The sequence below is a fragment of the Cnephaeus nilssonii genome, assembly GCF_951640355.1.
Source record: "Cnephaeus nilssonii genome assembly, chromosome: 20".
Taxonomy (NCBI): domain Eukaryota; kingdom Metazoa; phylum Chordata; class Mammalia; order Chiroptera; family Vespertilionidae; genus Cnephaeus; species Cnephaeus nilssonii.
Genome location: NC_137091.1, coordinates 35,227,794 through 35,253,648, shown reverse-complemented (window position 1 = coordinate 35,253,648; position 25,855 = coordinate 35,227,794). Strand labels below are relative to the sequence as shown.

General features: G+C 46.5%; 1 protein-coding gene across 1 annotated transcript; it reads right to left on the bottom strand.

Annotated features, from left to right (window-relative positions):
* Positions 1–852: 852 nt before the first annotated feature.
* CD22 (CD22 molecule) lies at positions 853–11,793 on the bottom strand. The gene is made up of 15 exons (XM_079799656.1): positions 11,766–11,793; positions 11,363–11,411; positions 9,700–9,768; positions 9,081–9,458; positions 7,809–8,114; positions 6,217–6,498; positions 5,829–6,092; positions 4,533–4,790; positions 4,089–4,352; positions 3,744–4,007; positions 2,387–2,483; positions 2,144–2,219; positions 1,848–1,972; positions 1,357–1,441; positions 853–1,081 (listed from the first exon to the last, which is right to left on the bottom strand). Exons 3-15 carry the CDS (start codon positions 9,731–9,733, stop codon positions 950–952), a joined length of 2,565 nt encoding a protein of 854 aa, XP_079655782.1. The 5' UTR covers positions 9,734–9,768; positions 11,363–11,411; positions 11,766–11,793; the 3' UTR covers positions 853–949.
* Between the last annotated feature and the right edge of the window lie 14,062 nt (positions 11,794–25,855).

Genomic DNA, 25,855 nt, shown 5'->3' with positions numbered 1-25,855 from the left:
AGGCTCAAATAAGCAGATGGCCAAGGCCCAAGATGACTTGGCTAGTAACGCAGAAGAGGCAGGCCCAGTGGGCTCTTTGCAACAAGCGAACAGACTTTTCAATCTGCTGATTTGATCATGAAATTACCTTGACTCCTGTCCCTTTTCCTGAAGCCCCGCCCATGAGGCCGGCCCACATCTCTGTCCTACTCGGATTCCACAGACCAGAATTAGCTCACTGATTCTTTGAAATAAGACATTTTTATTGTGCAACTCTGTGCTTGTTACATGTTTGTTCACACTGGTGTATGTCTCAGACCACCAACCCCTGAAGGTGGGCTACAGCCACGTGATCCTCTCCGTGGAATGCCTCGCTGACATAGAGAGGAGAAGTCAGTGCCAGGTAGTTCCTCTTTCTACCTCATTTCTGTCCCTGCCTCTGGACTTTGCTCCAGGTGTATCAGGTGTAAGATTAGTGAGTGGGGCTCTCAGAGTGGGGCGGGAGGGTGGGGTGTTAAGGAGATGGGGAGGGGAAAAGGAAAAGCTAGTGACCAGCTGACCTCCACAGGGGTACAGACAGCTGGGGGTGGGGTGTTGGAGGGGGTGGGTGGTGGCAGATGGTTGGGGAGGGGCAGGGGGATTTGTACCGTGCAGGCTAGGTGTTCAGATGATTTTCTGGGAGGGAAGGAGCATGGGAAAGGATAGGGCCAGGCCTTTTGGATGGTTGAGGTTACCAATGCTGACAGGGAAGGCTGTCTCTGGGCCATGCCCAAAGTTCTCTGTACTGACTGGGGTGCAGTAATTGTGTGCGCGCACGTGTATGTACATGTGTGTGTGTGTGTGTGCATGTGTGCAGGTGTGTGTGTGTAAGGAGAGGTTGTGTAACTTCACGATTGAGCAACAGGGACTGCAGGGGCCATGACGATCCCCGACAGCCCTTAGGCACCTCCACCTCAGCCAATTTGACCCATTAGTGCTTTAGGGTCACGTACTCCACTCCTTCCTGCCTCAGAGGCCGCTCCCCGACCCCCAGATGAACCAGCTCCGAGTAATGTATCCCATCGTCTTCTGGAGCATCTGGAATCACGTTCTCATAGTCGCCCTGAGAAAGCCACATCATGGTCAGCGTGGCTGACCCACTGTTTTCTCTCCTTGACTCCACGGGGGGGGGGGGGGGGGGAGGAGGTGGGAGGGGGTCAAGAGCCTAAGCAGGAGCACTCTTATTCAGAAACCAGAGTGGGAGGTGCCTGCCCTGTGCCTGAGCCGCCTCCCCCGCACCCAGCCTCGACACCGCTGAGACCACCCAAGCCTCCCCACCTGGGGCTCACAGCTGGGGCCGGGTCCTCCAATCCCTCCTTCCGCACCCCGCCCTCTTACCGCTGGCCGCTTCTGCACCACAGAGTAAGTGACCGTGTTGTCCCTGTTTAGGGAAGGTCTGTGCACCTCTGGGGTCCCTGCATCCCTGAGAGGGGAGGCAGACAGATGGCCACAAATGAAGCATTTCTCCTGAGTTCTGCCCTTTCATTTCACTTCCCTAGACCCCAAGAGCGCCCCGGCCTCTCAGCCCTTTCTGTGTACGCCTAAAGCTCACAGCAGGAGCTAATTTGTCAAATGAGTGAGTACCACAGTCTTAACCTTGGTGACAGAGACTGACTCTGGGCATATGTTCTCCTGGCTTGAAGGAGCAGGTCCAATTCCTGAGACCATTGCTTACCAAAGGGGGTGGGTTGTCATGGAGCTGGAATGAGGAAATGGGAGCATAGTGGCACCTGGCATGGGCTTGGCACCAACATGGCAGGTGGGACATGGGCTTTTCCTCCCCCAGCCCTCCCAGGATGCAGCTGTCACCCTCCCGGTCCCCTCAGTACCCAATCCTCAGTGTGTCAGTCTCGCCGGCAGGAAAGCGCAGCGTCGCATAGCTGATGGACTCTTCCATCACCGGATTGTAGCAGCCCTGGGACTGGAGGCCTTCGGGGAGGGGGGCTCTTCTAATCTGCATGAGGGACAGGGTTTCAGCTCTCACCCCTCCTTCCCCCACCATAGTTCCCTTCCCCGGGGAGGCTGACAGCCCAGGCTTCTCCACAGTACTCTTCATCGCCCCCCTTCACTTTGCTTCTTTGCTTGACTTAAGGTCTGCCTGCACTTCGTCTTTCTGCCATCCTACCTTGTTATTCCTCACAAAGAAGCTCTGCCCACTGGAATTTTCCTGAGGCCCTTGCTGGCTCTGAATCCTCTTCCAGCTAAGAAATAAAGACCCGCTCAGTGAGGAGCAAGGTGGGGACAGGCCCTGTGGAGTGGGTGAGCTGGTCCTATAGGACTGAGTAAGGAGTTATTCCCTGGAATGGGCTGAGGGACAGACGAGGGAAAGCTGAAGGAAGAGAAAGGGAGGGCAGTGAGAGGAGCTCACCTTCGCTGAAACTTGACTCCCAAGAATGCCAGGAAGAGGATGACCAGGCACAGCCCCAGTCCCAGGGCCACTCGCCGGCTGATGGTCTGTGGGCTATCTGATGGGGAAAAGAGGACCCTCCATTGAGGACAGTGTCTCAGTCAGATCCCAGCCTACTCTGCCCTGGACATCCGCCTGGAGGGCATCCTCATCTTTTCTCGGTAGAGCCCTGTCCTTTGTCCTGCGTGATCTCCACCAGTGAGGACACAGTGCAGACAGAGAGAGAGAGAGGCTAGGCCCCGCCCTCCGGGCCTGCCATTAGGAGGTCCTGCTTTGTGACAGGCAGGGGCACACACAAAGCATAAGCCTCATACGTAAGTACAACTTCCTCAGAGGGCACTTGCCATACTATTAGAACTTCACAGAACTGTCCTTGGACCCAGCAATTCCATGTAGGAGTTTATCCTGCAACTATCCTTGCAGGGGTGCCCAAGCAAGAGACTGCACACGGGTGAGAAGGGCACTGAACAGCATTCACACACCGGAAGACAGCGTAGCCTTCGGGAAAAGAGACAGGTCTCCAGGGCGTCTGCCCAGCGGAGACCAGAGAACATGTGTTTAGGGTTTAGACGGTGTTGCATTTCAAAGTAACGCACTCAGGCTACTTCCCTTTAGTGTGCAGTTTTGCAGGCAATGATCCTCTAAATTTAAAAACATAGCCCCAATCATAAATCTGAAAAAAGCGTAATAAAGACATACAATAGCTTCCCTATCTTTCCAAACACCTTCTGTATGCACTCTCCAGGTGGTGTTATAAGAGTAGGGGGGGCGGGCGGGTAGAGGGGAGATTCAGGGCAAAGTGTGAGCTCTGCGACCATTTGTGTAAGGAAGGCTGTGTAGACACAGGTGGATGGATGCACACTGTGCACATACAGAATCCTCTGAAGAGACATAAACCGCTGCCCACAGTGAAGGCTTTGAAGGAGAGGGCAGAGTTCTCAGGGAGCAAGAAAGGAGGGGTATTTCCACTATGTACCCTTTCATGCTGTTTTAGTCTTTTACCATCTACTTGTATGGTCTTCAAAAAACACTAAGGATGAGACATGGAGAGGCAGAGAGAGGGACCCCGTGGGAGCTCGGGATGTCTGGAAGGTGGAAGCAGCCTGTCAGGGAATGCTCCTGGAGAGAGCCAGGAGAGACCAGGCGGCAGGAGGGAGCTGTGTGCAGGGGGAGTGCCTTTGAGCACACAGGTTGGGCTGGCCTGGCAGGATAGGGAGGGAGAGGAGCGGGAAGATGGGGTAGGTGGTCTGGAATGCACAGTCTCGGGGCAAAACCACAGGAGTGGCCAAGGCCAGAGAAGAAGAGGGAAGGGCCTTACAGTAGACAGTGAGGGTACTGGGGGGCGACCGGTCCACACCCAGTCGGTTGGACCCCTGGCACGAATAGGCGCCTGAGTGCTGGACCTTCACAGGATCCAGCCTCAGCGTCCGGTGATTATGGTGGAGGTTCTGGTTATTCCAGTCAAACCAGGTATAGTGGGAGGTGGGAGGGTTGGCATCACTCTCACACGTCAGGACTGCCTCCTTCCCCTCCATCACGCTGTCTTTGGGGCTGATGGACACCCGTAGCCTCCTAGGTGCATCTGTAAGAAGAAGTGACATCAGGACCCAGGTAGCCAGTTACCTGCCCTTCTCTGCGCTTAGGTCCAGGCCCAGCTACTCACACAGCACTGGGAGCTCCCAGGCCTTGGATGTGCTCTGTCCTATGGAGTTGCTGGCCACACAGCTGTAACTTCCAGCGTCTTCTGGGGAGATGGAGCCAAAGCTCAGTTCTCTTCCCTCCTTCAGAAAGATTCCATTCTTCTCCCAGAAGAAGTGGACATCTGTGGGATGGCTGCTTGAGAAGTTACACCGGAGGAGGACGGCGTGTCCCGAGTGAATCTCAAAACTGGGGTTAATCATCAGAACCTTGACATCTCTGGGGGCATCTGGAGAGCAAGGGCCTCAGTCTGACTTCTTGGGTCCCATTTCCCCTTCCTGTCCCCAGGCCTGACTCCTATCCCCTCAATTCTCTGTAAAGATTCTGGTTCAGGCTTCAGCCTCCTCGCCCTTAGAACCCCATCTCCCACCCAAGCCACCTCCCATATGCCCCTGCCCGGGTCACTCACACTGGACCTGCAGGTTGACAGGGGGAGCCCACGAACACCACAGGTTACAGGCTGCACAGGTGAATGGCATGGCATTCCAGGCAACTTTTTGAATCGTTAGCACCCCAGGTACTAGCTCTTTCCAGGAGCCCTGGGGGCTCCATTCATATCTGGTAACGCTGGGGTTACTGGAAGTATAGTTACAGGACAGGGTCACACTGTCTCCTTCTCGAATTGGTGTGGGGTTTTGAATCACCATGGTTACCTCCTTGGGGGAATCTGGGAGAAAATGAGAGAAATGGGTGAAGAAAAGTCAGCTGGTCATAATACCTGTTCCTCTGGCATTCACGTAGTTCCTAAACTAACCACAGGAAGGTTCGCACTTCCTTCTGGCATCTGTGTGAGGACAGAAACCCTGCCCTTCTTGTCTGGCCTGTCTGTGGTTAGAGGCAGGATGGAGCAGCGGTTAGGAGCACAGCTCTGACCGAGAACATGCGGTGCTGTTTGTGGGTCTTTGCAAGGGTCCAGCACACACAGCTGGGTGGCTGCAGCATGAGTGTTAGTAACAATGACAGCAACAATAAAAATAATAATAAAAAGCATGGCTCTGGAGCTGCCGGCTCTACCATTTAGAACTGTGTGACCATGGACTGCAGGACTCAGTTTACTCGTCTGCCAAATGAGGTCCTAAGAATACCTAACCTCATGGGATGGTTGCCAGGACAAAACTAAGATGATGTCCTTAAAGCAGTGTGGTGTTTGTAAACACTTAATAAGCATTGGTGCCACTGCTGCTATCACATATCAGGCGATATATCTAGATGTTCAAGATTTGGGCATTCCCATCAGTGTCTTTGGTCCAGATGATACTGTTCCAGGGTCCAAGGATGAAAACTATGGATTCTCTTTGTCCTGGGCTTGACTCAGTGACAAGATTCACTGTGTTAAACAGGGTCTGATGATGGAGAGGTAATGACACATTTTGCCCCAGTTCTCCTCGAACACTTCAGAACCCCCTCTGGGACACAGCCACTGCTTAGTGATGCCAAGTCTCTTGTCCCTCAAGGGGCCCTGGCATCGAGCAGTTTATTCGTTCAACAAACATCTACTGAGCACCTACCACCAGCCAGGCCTTGTTCTGGTGCTGAGAATACAGCTGTGAACAACAGCAGAACACCCAAGGAGCTTACATGTCAGGAGGCCCTGGCTTCTGTTTGCTGTTCATCCTAGGACCCAGGAATGCCCTGCACTCATCTGCTTCCTCCTCCACCCACATCCATCTTTTCCCTCTAGGACCCAGAGGCTCTGACTACTCACATTGGACATCCAACTCAGCTTTCTGGTCAACTTTTCCAAGACCAAGACTGTTTTCTGCCAAGCAGGAATAATCCCCAGCATGCATGTGGAGGACCTGTGGGATCTGGAAGGTTTCATCTGTTCCTTCCCACACTTTAACGTTATTGTGATACCAGGTATAATTGGTTGGAGGAGGATTGGCCTGTGATATACAAGTCAGCTTTACTCTATATCCCTCCTTAGCTGGCGAGGGGAAGATCTGAACCCTGGAAGGTTCTGGAGCATCTGGAAAAAGGGGCAGAGGCAAGTGGTTGAGTTGAGCAGAGGTCTCTGCTGCTGACCTCTTAAGGGCCTTGGTTCCACCCCACTAACTCCCTGCCTGCCCTTCCACAGCTCCCAGGAGGCTCACAGCGCACTTGGAGAAGGACCACGTCTGATGTTGATGAGCCCAAATCATTGCGGGCCTCACAGTGATACTTTCCACTCATCCTTTTGGTCACTTTAGGCAGAGTTAGCTTGAGAGTCTTCTGCTCCCTCTGCAGTGTCTCCTGCTCTCTGATGGGGGCTCCATCCTTGAGCCAGGAAAGAGTCTGGTACTCTGGGTTGCTGCTGATGACCTGGCACGTCATGGTCACAGGATCATCCACTGTCACAATGGCTTCTTTGGGACTGACCTTCAACTTTGGGCGGTCTGGAGGAGCAGAGGGACAGTGAGGGGGGGAGACAGGGAATTCTGAGAGAGTGCAAAGCAGCGAGAAATTTCCAGGCCCTTCTTCTGATAAAGCAGTGGCCTGTGTAGAGCGTGTGGGGCGTGCAACCCCTCACTATTACCCTTGTCAACAAGCATGGGCTGGCAACCATCACAGCCTCCTAACTCCTGTCTCTCCTCCTCCCACCCCCAGTCCCTGCAGGTCTGGCTTGCACCAGCAGCCAGCAGCATTCCTAATACGGTCAATCAGACCTTGTCACCCCCCTTGCTTGAAACCATTCAGTGGAGTCCACACGTAGAATAAAATCTAAAACCTGACTGCGGCCTACAAGCTCAAGTGCCCTGGTCCCTCTCGACCATCCTTTCCTACACTGGGCCCCTCAGACACTGTGCCGGGGCTCTGTGGCCCCTTGTTTGTCACAGATACACTATGTTCCTTCTTCAAAATGTTCTCCTCATTCTTTCCTCTTCCTGGAATCTTCTCAAAAATATCTGCCTGCCTCAGTCCCTCCCTTCACTCAAGCCTCAGCACAAGCTCACCTGAGTCACAGAAGTCTCCCTCTTCCCAGGCCCTGCTTTAGTTTTTTCTTAATACACTTAGCACTACCGACGGTTATGGTCTCTATTTCCTTGTTGATCTCTTTTTGCTTGTCTTTCCCACTCTAATGCTAGCTCCACGTGGGCAAGAATTTTGCTCACTGCTGTCTCCCCAGCAGCCATAATAAGGCCTTGCGCCTAGTAGGTTTGCAACAAATATCTATTGAACGAATGAATGAATGACGTAAAAAAAAAAAAAAAATCCCTCCCCCCTCCCCAAAGAAGAACAATAAAACCTAACCAGATGATCCCGAAATCATGTCATGGCTTAAGGATAGATTAAAATATTTTATTCTGACCAGGGATGGGAAACATCCTGCTCACAGGCTGTATAAGGCCCATGAAATCACTTGGTCTGGCCCTGCCAACGCATTCGAGGTGAGTTAATTAAATGTTTGGTCAAATAGAGCTGCTAATTTTTAAGTTGATAATTTTGTATGGCCCACAAATGATGTTATAAATATCCAAATGGCCCTTGGCAGAAAAATGCTTCCCTACTCCTATAAGCAGATGCTGAAATGAGTCAGTTTCCAGATAGACCAGGGCTGACCACAGGGATGGTGGAGGAGGGAACCCAGCTCAGTTGGACCACTCCCTGCTCTGGGGCCCACAGACTGATTATGCTTCCCTTCTGTGGAGGCTCTGCTACCCTGGGTGCTCACTGAAGGGCTGGGAGGAGCATTGGAGAGACTCACGCTTCACATCTAGCCACACCGTTTCCTGAGAGAGCGGCCGGTCTGCCACGTCATTCCAGACCTGGCAGGTCAGATTCTTGCCATGGTGAGTCCAGCGCGGCTGGAATGTGAACTTGCTCTGGGTGAAGACAGTCTGGGTGGTCAGGGAAGTCGAGAGGTCAGCGGGAAGTTGATGTGACCCTTCCAGGGACCACAGCAATTTGATCTGGTGCTCAAAGCAGGCAAAATTCAGCAAGCAGGTCAGAGTGACTTCCTGGAACTCCCAGATTTCTGGAGGGACCTCAATGCGAGGGGGAGGAGCCGTCTCTGCAAAAGAGTAGAGGCCATGCTGGCAGCCTGGAAAACTGAGGACTGCTGCCTACCAGCCCCGCACACCTGGCTTTAGCCGCTCTGGCCCAAATAGCCTTTCGGGATCCCCTTCCTCGTACATCCGCTTCTCTCCAGGCCTGCCTTGCTCTGCTTTGAATCACTTTTGCTCAGTGAAAGCGTCCTCTGAAAGGTTTTGCGAGTGCTGAACCTCCTTAGGAACTACACGTCATATTTTGTACTTATATTATTCTCACTCCCAAACGCTTGCCTTCTAAATGTTTTCAATAAATAAATAAATAAATAAATAAATAAATAAATAAATAAATAAATAAATGTTTTCAAGATCTCTCTCCCACCACTCCTAAATGAATTTTGCCAGTTTAGTTCAACATGCATTTCTTAGTTTTGACAGCAAGCCTGCACTGTCTAATGACCTCACTATTGGAGGCGCAGCTAACAGCACTCCTTTGGGAGGTTCCTCTGGTAGATCGGAACTGTGGACAGCCAATCCTGGCTCTCCTGGGGCCGGGCCACCCACACACGGCAGCTTCGGAAGCTACATCTCTTACTCCAAACATAGGGCTGCCTAGTCCCCCCCACCGAAGACAGGCTATGAAACGGAGTGAGCACGTGCCCGAGGGGAAGGCCTCAGATCTGTTTCATCTGCCCCTACACGTGTCATTTAGCTAGGAAGGGCCAGTTAGAATTAGTCACCAACATTAACACATTGCAAGATTTTACTTAAAAATCTAGTGTTTTCTCTTGAAAAATCAGGTCACCTGGCATCCAGATTTCAGAATGGGCAGAAGCGCATGTTCCAATTTGGCCACAGCCCCATTGTCTTGTGCTGCTGAGTCACTCATTGGCACCCCCTGCCTGGCCTCTGTAGGCCACCTGGTTTTCCGTTTCCCACTTCCCTCCTGCCCTTGCCCAAGGTAAAGGACACCATCCCCAGGGCCTTACCGGAGACGTTGAGGACTATTTCCTCCATCCATTTTACACTCTTCAATGATGTCATCCTCAGCCCCAGCGTACCGCTGTCTTGGGCTTTTACAGGGTGGATGTGAAGGGTGCAGTTGGATTTGTTGTCTCCCAGGAATTTCACTCTTCCCTGAGGGACAGGCCTCTGGGACTTTGTCTTCTCATAGAGGATTGTCCCACTGTAGTCCTTGGTCTTGTCATCAAACACATAATTCTGGTACACAGTCAGGTTTTCCAGGACCATTCCATCCCCTGGGATTGTGTAGCGGCAGGGAATCCAGACACAGGCTCCCTCCCAGGCATAGAGCGTGGCCGGGTGCTCCAAGTTCCATTTGAGTGAGTTAGAAAAAGCTAAGTATTCTGAAACCCACCACAAGATCAGAAAGCATTATTGAGGGGCATGGAGAGCTTTCAAAGGAGTAAAGAATCCCCTCTGAAGAGAGAGGGAGACACACACACACACACACACACACACACACACACAAAGAGCAAGACACAAACTCTATCCCACATTTACTCTTCTCTGCCCCACATCTTTCCTCCTCCTCCAGTGCCACAGTCACCCCAGAACCCAAGCACCAGCCCAGACCACTGTCCTTACCGAGGAGCAGAAACAAGGGGCCTAGGAGATGCATGGTGTTGTGTCTGGACAGGAGCGTAGGACAGGAGCCTGGGGCGGAAAGAGATTGTCTTTGAGCCCCCTGGTCGCTTAGTTCTTCTAGACGACTCTTCTTGCTCATCTACTGAGTTCCGATCCCTTGTCCCTGATCCCGGAAGCCCATGTCTGGCTGCATAGAGGGATGAGGGGTTCTGGATGCACATTGGGCTTCTTTGGTATGCCATGCCTCTCTCAATCTCTCTTCCCAGCACTCCTTCCTTTCTTTCATCCATCTACCCACTCATCCATCCATGCCTCCGTCTATCCATCCATGATTGTATAAACTTCCTGCCCAGCTCTCAGGCTTTGAGTAACACCAGATGACTGAGCACTGCAAGCGCCAGGCTATAGGAAACTTGGACTCACTTTGGGGCAACTAGTGAAGGGTTTACATAAGGAAGAGACGTGACCTAATAATTAAGTATGATACCAGGAGAGCATTTAAAGGGGTCCGAGAAGACTTAGAAGTCCAGGGGTCCCTCTCAGATGCTCCAGGGGGCTGGGTAGGAGACATAAATCAACCAGGTGATCCTGGGTCTAGCCAATTGTGGCCAAGTGGGAATGTGGGCTCAGCACTGCCTGGTCTTCACTGTTTTAAGAGAAGCCAAATTGCCATGTGAAATATCCTGCTTTCAAATAAAAACATAAACAAGCAGCCTGTCTGTGCACCACAGACAGTCCAAGGACTGCCAATGTTCAACTTCTCTCTCTCTCTCTCTCTCTCTCTCTCTCTCTCTCTCTCTCTCTCCCTCCCTCTTTCTATCTCTCTCCCTCTCTCCAGTGAGCTGGGCCACCACCACCTTACTATACTTTTACAAAGTTACATTTACATAAAGTTAAATTTAAGTCTTAATTTGCATGGCGGTGCCCTCAATGCCGTCCCTGGGGAGTCAGGCAGGATGTGTCCACAGAGTGTGTCTCCTTTCTCAGCACAGATCTGTGCCCCTCCCACCCGCCGAGCCAACATTTCCCACACATCAGTGTCTGCCCTCCCTTACCCCCCCGCCCCAGCTGTGTGGCTTCTGCCCAAGTCTGTTGGGTATCCAGTACCTGGTGTGGGAAAAGCTAAGCTGCTTGCTGAAAACATGAAGAGGTTTGTCCCCAGGTGTAGTGACTGTGCTGGCTTGGCCCAGGCAGGGGTTAGGGGAAGGCACTAATAGTGTTACACACACACACACACACACACACACACACACACACACACACACACAAAGTCTTCAAGGTCAGATCCATTTGAGAGAAGCTGGGTTTAAAAAGTTAAATAAGACTCTTTACTGCAGGACTTTCAAACTCTTCAATTTATGGGAGGGGGGGTGAGTGGGGGAGGGGAGAGTGACATACATCTCCCACATGGGGTTAGGGTACATACTTCTTTAGCCATGGGGACTACTTTACATTTTCCACGAAAAACTCGGCAGGGTCAGTGTTTTTAGACATGCACTTTGGATCCCCTTTGAGTTTCCACAAGGTCTGTGGCAAGGGCCAGATTCCATGCAAAGACTAGCCTTCAGCAGCTGGGCCACTGTGCCAGCAGCCAGCATCCACCCTCTCATTGAGAACTGGCTTAATAATTCCAAGATGAATGGGAGAGGGGCTGTGTGCTTACCTGAAGGAGCTCCAGAAACTCTCCGGGGCACAAGAAGTGGGCTCCAGGCCTGGAATTGAAAGGCTGCTAAAGCATGGTGGAGCGTGGAGGCTAGGGACAGTAGGCATTAGGCACAAAGACTCGGGACAAGGCTACACTGTTCAGGACCTCAGAGTTAGCCTCCCTGAGTTCCTTCTTCCCTCTTGGACATCCAGTGACCATCCTGTTCTCAGAAGGCTCACCAAGCCCAGCAGGGGAGATGCTCAAAGACAGGCCTCTACAATCTGCTATAACACAGCAAGAGAGGGAGGGGGGTCCCCACTGTACTACCAACCCCAAGAACTGTGCCTGGAACACAGTAGCTGCTCCATCTTGCTTGTTGAAAGCAACAAGCACAAACCACCAAAACAAAAATAGGTTTTACCTGTTTCCTGGTGTCTTCTCTCTTCAGAGACCCTGGCAGCATCTGAGAGTGAAAGGGGAAGCACAATGAAGTCTTCGGTAACTAATTTTCACCCCCTTTGGCCACACCCCCTGCCTCTCCCTGGCTCTGAAGGTGACCAAGAGGCAAGGTGACCTGGGGAGTGGGGAAAAGAGGCAATGAGGGGGATATGGGCTTGGAGTCCGTTCGGAAGGAACACTCAAATGTCTGTGGCCAGTGTTTTTTCTCAGTGTATGGAGTTTCTACATCAGATGAGTTTCAGAGTGAGCGCCTCCACGAGTGCCCCTCTATCCAGCTCTTAGGAAATGACAATGACTCAATCCAAGCAGATTAGAACTGTTAACCTGCTGAAAAGGGCACAGGTCAGCTGGAAAGTATTTGTCGTTTAGTTTCACCGTCCAATTATTCTCATTCCCATTACTTGCCCTCTATAGGCTTGAAAGGTAGGGGACCCGACCAGGGACATTTGGTGTTTCAGGGGCCCCCAAGGGTTGAGAAAGAGCTCACAGGTATCAGAGAGGAAGAAGATAACTTATGTGAACTATTATTGCATGGGCAAGTCTTAGAATCTAAAACCTCACCACTTTTATCAGGTGTCTAGTCTGTGAGTATTGAGACCAGAACTGGACAATAGGCAAAGCCGTGCGAATCCCACAGATGATAAGGGAAGCTTCTGAGAAATCTTCACTCTGGCACCACTATACCCTAATGACCGCTGGGCATTAGGAATAGAAAGAGGAAAGAACAAGGTCTTCAAAAAGCAGTGATGTTCTGGGAGGTTCTAGGTACCTTGATTGGATCATCTTTGCTGCAAGAATTTTTGCCACAAATGTTTTTGCCATATAACTAGCCATAAGGCAATTTTGCCATAAAAAAAGGTAAAATAATGAAAAATAAAGGAGAGCACTCTCCCTCCCAGGAGCATGCCCCTGCCTTTCCCTCCCCCAACCCCTCCCCACCAGGGCCCACCACATTACCATCAGCTTCCTCACTCTCAATCTCCTAGGGCCCTTCCTTTACATCTAGAACTTGTTTGCTAAGCCCATTTCTTCTAGGATTACTTTTTCTACCTCTGCAGTTTACCCAATAAATGTCTCTTACATTTAAAAAGAAAAGAGAAATATTAAAAATAAAATCCTATATAATAAAGTGCAGTATACAAATTGTCCCCTTAACTAGGAGTTCATCTGGGAGTTCAGTCATGGGATGGGGCCATCCGGGGGTAGGTAGAAAGGCCCTGACTGGCGGTGGTGACAGGAGGCCCCAGCTGTTGGTGGTGGCAGGTAGCCGGGGGAAGGGAGGGAGTACCCAGCCAGCAGCCACAAGGGAGCCTACCAGTACACGAATTTCATGCACTGGGCCTCTAGTTAAACATAAGAAGACTTTATGGAGAAATACAAAATATTTTAATGTATTTAAAATGTGTGTAGATTCATAGCAATACTGTGCAAATAACTGATGTTATTTTGTACCTAAGCACTTGTCTTTGTTCATAAGAAATGTGGGTTCAACTCTGTGCCCTCAAAGAGGGTACTTGGCCTCTTTTTCCCTCCTAATGTAGTGTTTTTCAAAACAGGAAACCAACTCTTGGGCAAATCATTACCTAGAATAAATGCTAACTATTTTAAGACCAATACCATGTCTTCTCATCACTGTACAGACCACTGCGAGGACTAGCTAAGACTTATTTATAATACAAAAATGTGAGTAACTGAGAAGTTTGTCAATGGAGAAATGAAACCAAACAAAAATAAAAACACCAAACTGTCAATTATTTTATTTTTGTTACAGTGGTTGATAAAGAAATGAAACACCACCAACTTACACCATACACAAAAATAAACTCAAAATGAATACAGGACTTAAACATAAGACAGGAAACCATAAAAATACTAGAGGAATCCACAGGCAGCAAAATCTCAGACATATGCCGAAAGAACTTCTTCACTGATACTGCTCCTAGGGCAATGGAAGCTAAAGAGGAAATAAACAAATGGGACTACATCAAAATAAAAAGCTTTTTCACAACAAAAGAAACCATCAACAAAACAACAAGAAAGCCCACTGTATGGGAGAACATATTTGCAAATGTTATCACTGATAAAGGTTTAATCTCCAACATCTACAGGCAACTTATACAACTTAATAAAAGGAAGATAAATGATCCAATAAAAAAATGGGCAATGAAGAACTTCATCAGGGGAGAAATCAAGATGGTGGCAAAGATAAACACCTAAACTGCTGCCTCGCACAACAATTTCAAAACTACAACTAAAAGACAGAACGGACAGCATCCAGAACCACAGGAAAGCTGGCTGAGTGGAAATTCTACAACTAGAAGGAAGGAGGAAAGCACATGGAGAATCACAGAAGCTGCAAAGGACTGAGGTATGGAGACACACGCGCAGAGAGGAAGGGTGGCTGAGTGCCTGGCTGGCGTTCTCTGGCGGGAGAGGGAAGGAAGCCCCCGACTGCACTGAACCCCAGTTCCGACTGCACTGAACCCCAGTTCCAGGCAAAACGCCGTGGACCCAGGCTCATACGGGGGGAGTCTGGACTGTCAGGTAGAGTGAAAGGCACATGGAGACTCAGAGGCTCGGGGAAGCCGCGGCAGGCAGGGGTCTGGAGACGTGCAAGTGCGCGCAGAGAGGACTAACTGCTGAGGTTGCCGCTAGCTCTCCCTAGCGGAAGGGAGTCAGAAGCTCCCGACTGCACTGAACCCCAGTTTTGACTACACTGAACCCCAGTTCTGGGCGAGCCTGGGGCAATCTGGACTGTCAGGCGGAAACTCAGGGGAACCGTGGAAGGCAGAGGTCTGGAGGCGCGTGCACAAGGGCAGGGCTGATGGGAAGCCAAGACTGTCTGCTCAGCCCTGAGACTCCACCCCATCCAAGCTGAGCACAGAGGCTTTTGCAATTTTGCAAGTCTGGTCCTATAAGGCTGTCTCCAGCACAGGTCTCCCGGCGTAGACAAAGCTGATACACATAGCAAATTGGCCTGGAGGTCAATTCCTCCCAGTGATACCAACAACAATCAAGACTTAACTACAACAAGGCTGTACACACAGACCACAAAGGGGTGTACCAAGAGTGTCCACCTCAGGTGACTGGGGAGGCTGAGCCACTGGGCCATATAGGAAACCTAGCACACAAAGCTACCCTACCAACTCAGGGAAGCAGCAAAAATGCGGAGACAAGGTAACAGATCACAAACGAAAGAAATGGAGGAAAATAAATGACTGGATATAGAATTCAAAACCATGGTTATAAGGTTTTTCAAGAACTTCCTAGAAAAGGCGGATAAATTTAGCCAGACCTCGAGGATATGAAAAAGGACCAACTAGAAATTAAACATACACTGACTGAAATAAAAAATATTATACAGAGATCTAACAGCAGACTAGAGGATCACAAGAATCAAGTCAAAGATTTGAAATACAAAGAAGCAAAAAAAAAACACCCAACCAGAAAAGCAAAAAGAAAAAAGAATCCAAAAATATGAAGATAGTTTAAGGAGCCTCTGGGACAACTTCAAGTGTACCAACATCAGAATTATGGGGGTGCCAGAAGAAGAGAGAGAGCAAGATACTGAAAACCTATTTGAAGAAATAATGACCGAAAACTTCTCCCACCTGGTGAAAGAAATAGACTTACAAGTCCAGGAAGCGCAGAGAACCCTAAACAAAAGGTATCCAAAGAGGGCCACACCAAGACACATCATAATAAAAATGCCAAGAGCAAAAGACAAAGAGAATATTAAAAGCAGCAAGAGAAAAACAGTTAGTTACCTACAAGGGAGCACCCATACGACTGTCAGCTGATTTCTCAACAGAAACTATGCAGGCCAGATGTGAGTGGCAAGAGATATTCAAAATGATGAATAGCAAGAAACTACAACCAAGATTACTCTACCCAGCAAAGCTATCATTCAGATTTAAGGTCAGATAAAGAGCTTCACAGATAAGAAAAAGCTAAAGGAGTTCATCACTGCCAAACCAGTATTATATGAAATGCTGAAAGGTATTCTTTAAGAAGAGGAAGAAGAAGAAAAAGGTAAAGATAAAAATTATGAACAACAAATACATATATATCAACAAGTGAATCTAAAAATCAAGTGAATAAAAAATCTGATGAACAGAACAATCTGGTGAATATAATAGAATCAGGGGCATAGAAAGGAAGTGGACTTCTCAGGGGCAAAGGGGTGTGGGGGTGCGGGAAGAGACTGGACAAAAATTGTACACCTATGGATGAGGACAGTCGGGGGCGGGGGTAAGGGCATGGGGTGGGGTGGGAACCAGGTGGAGGGGAGCTATGGGGGGGGGGAAGAGTAATAATTGTAATAATCTGAAAAATAAAGATTTATTAAATTAATAAAATAAAAGACTGAAAAAATAAAATAAAAAAATCACTCTACCAAAAAAATAAAATAAAATATAAATAAATAAATAAATAAATAAATAAATAAATAAATAAATAAATAAATAAAAGAATCTTAGAACAACAGTAGGGAAGTTTTGAGAAAACTTCTTGAGTTTTCTAAACATAATTTAGAAAACTCAAGAAGAAAAGTCTATTGTATTTATCTGTAGGTTTTCTCTATAGATAAATACAATAGACTTTTCTTCTTGAGTGTTCTAAATTATGTTTGACAGTCAAAGCAAAACCTATAACACTGTGCAATACTGTTCCCAGTGTATGTAGAGGAAATATTTGAGACAATTATATTAGAAGCAAGAAAAGATAAAGGATGTAAAGGGAGGCAAGATTTCTACACTTTGCTTGAATTGGTAAATGTTGAAACCAGTAGACTGATAAATTATATATAATGTAATAGAACAACCACTAAAAACACTGTATGACATGACATACTAAAAAGCTGTGCTGGCAAGGCTAATATGCAAACAACCAAACAACGAAACAGCCAGTTGCTATGATGTGCATTGACCACCAGGGGGTACGCACAGAACATGGCAGCCATTGGCAGCAGGAGGCAGAGTGCGGAACATGGCAGATGTTGGCTGTTGGGATGGTGAAGCAGGTGAGCGGGGGCACCAGATCAAGGCGGGGCACCAGTCGCTATCGCTGTCATCTGGTGGTTACTGAAAATTCTTTGCTCCCTCGCACCGTGGTCCTGCCTGTTGCTTGCACCTTCTGCCAGCACCGGAGCCATCACTCACACCCAAGGCTGGTACCAGCCCTGCTTGCACCTGCAGCTAGTGCCAGAGCTCAGTGCCATCAGCAGGTGTGAGCGGCTCTGCCAGCCCCGATTGCCCCTGAGGACTTCTGCACCTCCCCTTGCTCCTGAAGGGCAATTGGGGCAGCAGCAGCTGCTCGCACCCACTGCTGGCACTGGCCCCAATCGCTCCATGCCATCAGCGGGTGAGAGTGGGGCCAGCGCCATTGGTGCGGGGAGTGGCAGCGAGAGCAGGGCTGTCAGCCAACAGGGGACCGAGGGCAGTGATGGGAGAGGCTGGGCGGGGGCATGGAGGATGGACCGAGACCCACCCCTCTGTGCCTACTGCAGCCTCATGGCCCACAGGTCCTTTCAAGGTGCACAAATTTGTGCACTGGGCCCCTAGTAGATGAATAAAAATGGAAGTTTAAAATTTGTTTAAGAAGTCCACATGAAGGTAGAAAAAGAAAAAGAAAAAACAGAGACAGCAAGAAGTAAAGTGGCAGACTTATGCCTTAGCATTAAATAATCACATTAAATGTAAATGGTCCAAATACATAAATGCAAAGACAGAGATTGACAGAGTTATATGCTATCTATAAGGAAATAACTATAAGTATAATTATATAGGTAAAATAATGTAAAAGGCTAAATCATGCAAACATTATTCAAAAGAAAGTAGGAGTGGCTATATTAATAACAGATAAAGTAGACTGCAGAACAAGGAAAATTACCAAAGCCAGAGAAGAATATTATATAATAAGGAAGGAGTCAATCCACCAAGAAGACATAGTAATCCTAAATGTGTATACACCAAACAACAGACTGCAAAATATGTAAACAAAGACCAATAGAAATGAATGGAGAAATAGACAAATTCACTGTTACAGTTGGAAATTTTAACTCTCCTTTTTTAACAGTTGATAGAACAACTAGATAGAAAATCAGCAAGAATACATAAGAACTCAACAATACCATCAACCAACAGGATCTAATGGACATTTATCGATGCCTACACCCAACAACAGGGTAATACATATTCTTTTCAAGTACCCATGGAACATATACCAAGATAAACCAAATTTAGGGTCATGAAACAAGCCTGAAAATTTTTGAAATAATTTAAATCATACAGAGTATATTCTCTGACCAAAAAGAAATTAAACTAGAAATCAATAACAGGAAAATCCCCAAATACTTAGAAACTAAACAGCACACTTCTTAATAATCTATGGGTCAGAGAGAGAAACTCAAGAGAAATAAAAGTACATTGAACTAAAAGAAATTGAATATAGAACTTACCAAATGTTGTGGGACAGGCCAAAGCACTTGAGGAAATTGTATAGTAGTAAATGCTTATATAGTAAAAGAAGAAAAGTCTCTAATCAATAATATAAAATTCCATCTCCAGAAACTAGAAAAATAAGAGAAAAAAAACAAAGCAAGCATAACAAAGGAAATCATAAATATAAAAATATAAATCAATGAAACTGAAAACAAAACAAAAATAAGAGAAAATAAAATATCTTCTTCATAAAAAAGATCAACAAAATTGACAAACCTCTAGCAAGACTGAAATTTTTTTTTAAAAAATACAGGAGACAAATTGCTGATATTGAGAATTAAGCAGGGCATATCACTATAGACCCTGTAAACATAAAAAAGATAATAAGGCCCAGTGGTGTGGCTCAGTAGAGGGTGTGCAGGAGGCAGCCTATCAATGATTCTCTCTCATCACTGATGTTTCTATCTCTCTCCTTCCCCCTTTCTCTCTGAAATTAAAATTAATAATAATAATAGAATACTATGAACAACTCTACCTACATAAATTTGACAATTCAGATTACATGGATCAATTTCTCAGAAAGTATAAAATACCCCAATTCACTTAATATGAATTAGGTAACTTGAATAGTCCTATAACGACTAAAGTAATTTAAAACCTGAAAAAGAAACTTCCAGCCCACATAATCTACTCAACATTTAAAAAAGAATTAACACTGATTCTACATAATCTCTTCCAGTTCATTCTATGAAACCAGTATTACCATGAAGCCAAATCAGAAAAAAATAAACCAACAAAACAAAGATAATACAAAAAAAGACAAACAAATATTCCTCATAATATAGATGCAAAAATCCTTAACAAAATATTAGCAAATAGTATCCAGTAATATATAAAAAGAATTATACAGTATGACCAAGTATATTATTCGAGGGATGCAGGGCTGGTTCAATATTTGAAAATCAACTAATGTACTCTCATATTAATAAGATAAAGAAAAAAATCACACGATTATATAAATTGTTGCAGAAAATAAATTTTATAATAGTCAACACCCATTCATGATTAAAACTCTCTGAAAACTAGAAATAGAAAGAAAAATCTGCAATGTAATAGCCTATAACTAACCTACAAAAACTTCAGCACTAAAAGACTAAATGTTCACTTCTCACCATTCCTATTCAAGATAATACTAAAACTTCTAGACAGCACCATTAGGTAAAGAAAGGCAATAAAAAGCATATAAATCTGAAAGGAATAAATTACACCATCCCTATCTGCACATAACACAATGTTCTATGTAGAAAATCCCAAGGGGGAAAATTTTTTCTAATAAGTGAGTTCAGCAAGGTTACAGAATTCAAGATCAACACAGAAATTAGTCACATTTTTTTGTGCTAACAATGAACATATGGAAACTGAAATTTAAAATACAATTCCATTTATAATGGCTTAACAAAAGAAGTACTTAAGCATAGTCAATCTAACAAAGCATATATAAGACTCATATACAGAAAACTATAAAACACTGCTGAAAAAAAATCAAAGAAGACCTAAATAAATACCATGTTAATGAACTGGAAGACTAAACATAGTAAAAATGTCATTTATTCTCAAATTTATATACATACTAAAGGCCTGGTGCACGAAATTCATGCATGAGTGCAGTCCCTAGCTCTGGCCGGCAATTGAAACACAAGCATCTGGCATGGAAGGGCAGGTCCCAGCTGACCTCTGGGCCCTGGGCAGCACCTGGGCCCCCAGGTCCCCATGCACCCCCTTCCACCTGAGTCACGGTGCCCAAGTCTCCTCTGGGGATGTGGTGAGCGTGGCTGGACACCACAGGCTGGGGCGGGCAGCGGATTCTCTCCTAGCCAGCCTCACAGACCAGCTCCTGGGCGAACCCACTGGGAGCCCGACTGTCCCCTGCGGTCCCAGCGCCTGCAGCCCGGCTCACCCAGAAGAGGCCGTATGGGTGCGGGGCAGGCTCCTTGCAGTCCCGGGGCACCTGAGCATGGGGGCTTCCCCTGCTCACAAGCCCTGGCTTTCCGGGGAGAGTAGCAGGGGGAGTGAGAGCGAGCTCAGACATCCTGCATTCTCACTGCATCTCTGTCCCTGTCACCCCCGCCCCCAAGTAGCAGGCGAGAGGTCGCAGGCCCCCCCCCCCCCCTCAACCCTGTTCCCCATCCAAGCCTGGGGCCCAGCCCCGATTGGGTGATCAGGGCATGCTGACTGCTGTTCGCAGTCTGCAGGGCAATCAATCAAGGCTGGGCCCCCTGCCTGCCTCCCGCAGCACCTGAGAGCTGGGTGGCAGCCCTGCTCCCCACTGCTGGTTGCTGTCTGCGGAGCAATCAGCATGGCGATCAGCCCCTGGCTCACACCTGCCTTGGCCTGGCACCGCCCACTCACCTGCTCCAACATCCCACCACAATCCCGCTCTTGACTCCACTGCTGCCCGCTGCCAGTGCCACATCACCAACACCCACCCCCTGGTGGTCAGCACACGCCATAGCAAGCGGTCGAACTCCTGGTAGAGGGGACAATTTGCATATTAGGCTTTTCTTATATAGGATTTCATCCAATTACTATCAGAATACCAGGAAGATTTTTGTAGTTATGAACAAGATTATTCTAAAATTATACAGAAAGACAAAAGAACTAGAATAAAAAATATTTCTGAAAAAGAAGAATAAAGGGAGAATAATCACTTTGCCTGATTTCTAGGCTTAGTATGAAGTAATATACAATAATCAAAACTGTGTGATATTGGTGGAGATATAAACATATAGATCAATTGAACAGACTAGAGAACCCAGAAACAACCTCACACAAGAATGACCAACTGATTTTTGATAAAGGATCAAAAATCAATTCAATGGGTGAAAGATAGTCTTTTCAACAAATGGTGGCAAAGCAATTGGATATCCATAGCAAACATGAACCTCAACCTAAACCTCACACTTCATACAAAAATTAACTCAAAGTGAGTCATAGATTTTCATGTGAAACATTAAATTATAAACTTTAGAAGGTAACATGGAAGAAAATGTTGGAGACTTCGAGCCTGATGAAGAGTTCTTAGACATGTGACCAAAAGCATGACATCTAAAAATCAATAAATTGGACTTAATTAAAATGAATATTTGTTTTCTCTATGAAAAACTTTTTTAAGGGAATGAAAAGAGACCAGCTGGTTTGGCTCAAGGTTGAGCATCAACCTATGAACCAGGAGTTCACAGTTCAATGCCCGGTCAGGGCATATGCCAGGGTTGCAGGCTCAATCCCCAGTAGGGAGAGTGCAGGAGGCAGCAGATCGATGATTCTCTCTCATCATTAATGTTTCTATCTCTCTCTCCCTCTCCCTTCCTCTCTGAAATCAATAAAAATATATTTTTAAAAAGAGAATAAAAAGACAAACTACAGACTTGGAGAAAAATATTTGCAAACCACATATCTGACAAAGGACTCAGAATGAATATATAAAGAACTCTTAAAACTCAACATTAAATATTTAAAAGTCAAACAACCCAATTAGAAGATGGGCAAAAGACACAAAGAGGCATTTCATGAAAGAGAATATACAAATGGCAAATAAGCACCCAAAAAGGTGTTTAACATCACTAGTTATTAGTGAAATGCAAATCAAGGCCATAAGATATCACTATATACCTATTAGAAAACATAAAAATAATGACACTACCAAAGCTGTTGAGGATGCAGTAAAACTGAATAAATTATACATTATTGTTGGGAATGTAAACATGGTACAGCCACTCTGAAAAATAGTTTGTGAGTTTCTTTAAAAAATAACAAAATACTCCTGCCACATGATTCAGTAATTGCATTCCTAGGCATTTATCCCAAGAAATGAAAACTTGCCCTGGCTGCTTTGCTCAGTGGTTAGAGAGTTGGCCCTTGGACTGAAGGGTCACAGTTTCGATTTCTGGTCAAGTACCTCGCTTGCAGGTCCAATTCCCAGCCCAGACCAGGGGATGAGTGAGAGGTAATCAATTGATGTGTGTGTCTCTCTCTCTTCTGTCTCTCTCTCCCCTCCCTTCTACTCTCTAAAAATCAATGGTAAAAAATATCCTCGCCCTAACCAGTTTGGCTCAGTGGATAGAGCGTCGGCCTGCGGATTGAAAGGTCCCAGGTTCGATTCTGGTCAAGGGCATGTACCTTGGTTGCGGGCACATCCCCAGTAGGGAGTGTGCAAGAGGCAGCTGAATTGATGTTTCTCTCTCATCAATGTTTCTAACTCTCTATCCCTCTCCTTTCCTCTCTGTAAAAAATCAATAAAATATATTAAATATATATATATATATATATATATATATATATATATATATATATATATATCCTCACTCCTCAGGTGAGGATTTAAAAAAAGGAAAAAGAAATGAAAACTTATGTTCACACAAAAACTTGTACATGATTGTTCATAGCGGCATTATTTGTAATAGCCCCAAACTTGAAACAATCAACATCTCCCTCACTATACATCTATCCATTGAGTACTACAGAGCAATAACAAGGAACAGAATATTAATACATGCAACAACTTGGACAATTCTAAGGGCATTATGCTGAGTGTGGGGGGAAAAAAAGCCAATCTCCAAGGGTCACATACCAAATGATTCCTTTTATGTAACACTAGGTGTCCCTCAGCCCAGCCTGCACTCTCCCCAATCTGGGACCACTTGAGGGATGTCAGACATCCCTCTCACAATCCAGAACTGCTGGCTCCCAACTGCTCACCTGCCTGCCTTACTGATTGCCCCTAACAGCTTCTGCCTGCCAGCCTGATCAACCCCTAACCACTCCCCTGCCAGCCTGATTGATGCCTAACTGCTTCCCTACCAGCCTATTTGCCCCTAACTGCCCTCCCCTGCAGGCCTGGTCCCCCCCCCCCAACTGCTCTCCCCTGCAGGCCTCAGTTCCCCCCAATTGCCCTTTCCTGCAGGCCTGGTTGCCCCCAACTTCACTCCCTTGCAGGCCTGGTCCCTCCCAACTGCTCTCCCCTGCTGGCCTGATTGCCCACAACTGCCCTCCCCTGCAGGCCTTGTCCCTCCCAACTGCCCTCCCCTGCTGGCCATCTTGTGGTGGCCATCTTGTGTCCACATGGGGGCAGGAACTTTGACCACATGGGGGCAGCCATCCTGTGTGTTGGAGTGATGGTCAATCTGCATATTACTCTTTTATTAGATAGGATAGAGGCCTGGTGCATGGGTGGGGGCCAGCTGGTTTGCCCTGAAGGCTGTCTCAGAGCAGGGTGGGGGTTCCCTTGGGACGTGGGGCGGCCTAGGTGAGGGGCCTGTGGTGGTTTGCAGGCTTGGCCATGCCCCCCAGTGACCCAAGCGGAGGCCCTGGTATCTGGGGTTTATTTATCTTCTACAATTGAAACTTTGTAGCCTGGAGTGGAGCCATGCCTTCTGCTCACTCAGTGGCCGCAGCCATTTTTGTTGGGATTTATTTACCTTCTATAATTGAAACTTTGTAGCCTTTAGAGGAGGCCTGGGCTGGCAAGGGCAGGCAAAAAGCTTGGCTTCCTCCATCGCTGGGAAACCCTCCTGCTCTCCGTGGCCTCAGCCTCCCTCCTGCTCTCCGTGGCCTCAGCCATCTTGGTTGGGTTTATTTGCATATTCACTCCTGATTGGCTGGTGGGCATGGCTTGTGGCCATAGCGGAGGTATGGTCAATTTGCATATTACTCTTTTATTAGATAGGATTCTTGAAATGACAAAATGATAGAGATGAAGAACAGATTACTGGTTGCCAGGGTTTATGGATAGTAAGGAAAAGGGAAGTGGATGTGACTATAGGGAGATCTTTTATGCTAACAAAAAGATCAGTATTTTGTAACAAAAATGTTCTGCATTTTGATTGCAGTAATGGTTACATACATTTGGATGTGCGATAAAGGGACTTAGAGCTACACACACACATTAGATCAATGCCAAATTCCTAGTTTTGATTTTTCACTATAATTATGTAAGAAGTAACCATGGGAGGAAATGGGGCGAAGGACACACCAGACCTGTTTTCTTTGCAACTTCCTGTGACTCTATAATTATTTCAAAATTAGAAGTTAAAAAATAAGACAGTGATCTCAATGGGGGCTTCAGGCTAGCAGACAGGGTCTTCAGCAGAGGATCCACTGAGGACTTAAATCAAGAAGGTGTGTCTGAGGCCTCTGCCGCACAGATTCCAGGCATTGCTCATGGTCCTGTAACAGGAGGAATTTGGGCAACAGGCCCACGGGTATGCCTTGGTTTCTGGAGCCAGGGCTGTGTGAAAAAGGCAAGATGGGAGAGCAGAACTCCTGGAAACAGTAGCTTTGGTGCCTTCACTCTTCCTTCCAAAGAGGTCGATGGGCTCCAGTTTGGGTGGCTTGACTCTCACCACTCCACCCACACCAGGGAAGCATTGGAGACAGGCAACTAGATGCCACTGAGATGCCTGGGCTATCACTCCTCTCCTGGCTGTGTGGCCCCTGCCCAAGCCTGAAAGATGGAGATAATGTTAGTGCCTTCACACATGTGATGCACTCGGTCATGTGCACAACAAATGGAAGGCAGCAGGGGCTGCGAAGGCCTACCCTTGCACAAATTTCATGCATCAGTCCTCTAGTAATACAATAATTTTTAAAAAGTACAAGAATAAACTTTGTTTCATGTACTCACAACTGTGAACCTACTTTTCACCCACCCTGTATATACATATACATGTACATACATATATAGAAATTAAAGCAAATGTAGCAAAATGTTTAAAAAAAGAGAGAAAGAAACAAAGAGAGAGAACCTAACTAAATAAAATCAGAAACAAATGCAGAGAAGTAACAACTGACTTCAGAGAAATACAAAGGATTGCAAGAAAATACTATGAACAACTATATGTCAATAAGCTGGACAATGTAGATGAAATGGATAAATTGCTAGAAAAATATAACCTCCCAAAACTGAATCAGGAGGAATCAGAAAACCTGAATAGGACAATAACAACTAATGAAATAGAAGCAGCAATCAAAAAATTCCTAGCAAACAAAAGCCCTGGTCCAGACAGGTTCACCGGGGAGTTTTACAAAACAATCAAAGAACAACCAACACTTATCCTCCTCAAACTATTCCAAAAAATCCAAGAGGAAGGAACACTTCCAAGCTCTTTTATGAGGCCAGCATTATCCTAATTCTAAAACCAGATAAAGACACTACAAAGACATTTTTAAAAAGATACTACAAAGAAAGAGAATTACAGGCCAATATCCCCGATGAACATAGATGCTAAAATCCTCAACAAAACATTATCAAATCAGATTCAGCAATATAATAAAAGATCATATACCATGATCAAGTGGGATTTATTCCAGGGATGCAAGGCTGATATCATACTCACAAATCAATAAACGTGATACATCACATAAACAAATTAAAAGCAAAAATCACATGATCATATCAATAGACGCAGAAAAAAACATTTGACAAAATCCAACACCCATTTTTGATAAAAACTCTCAGCAAAGTGAGAATAGAGAGTATGGCTTTTATCTCAACATGATAAAGGCCATATATGACAAACCTATGGCTAACATCATACTCAATGGGCAAAAACTAAAA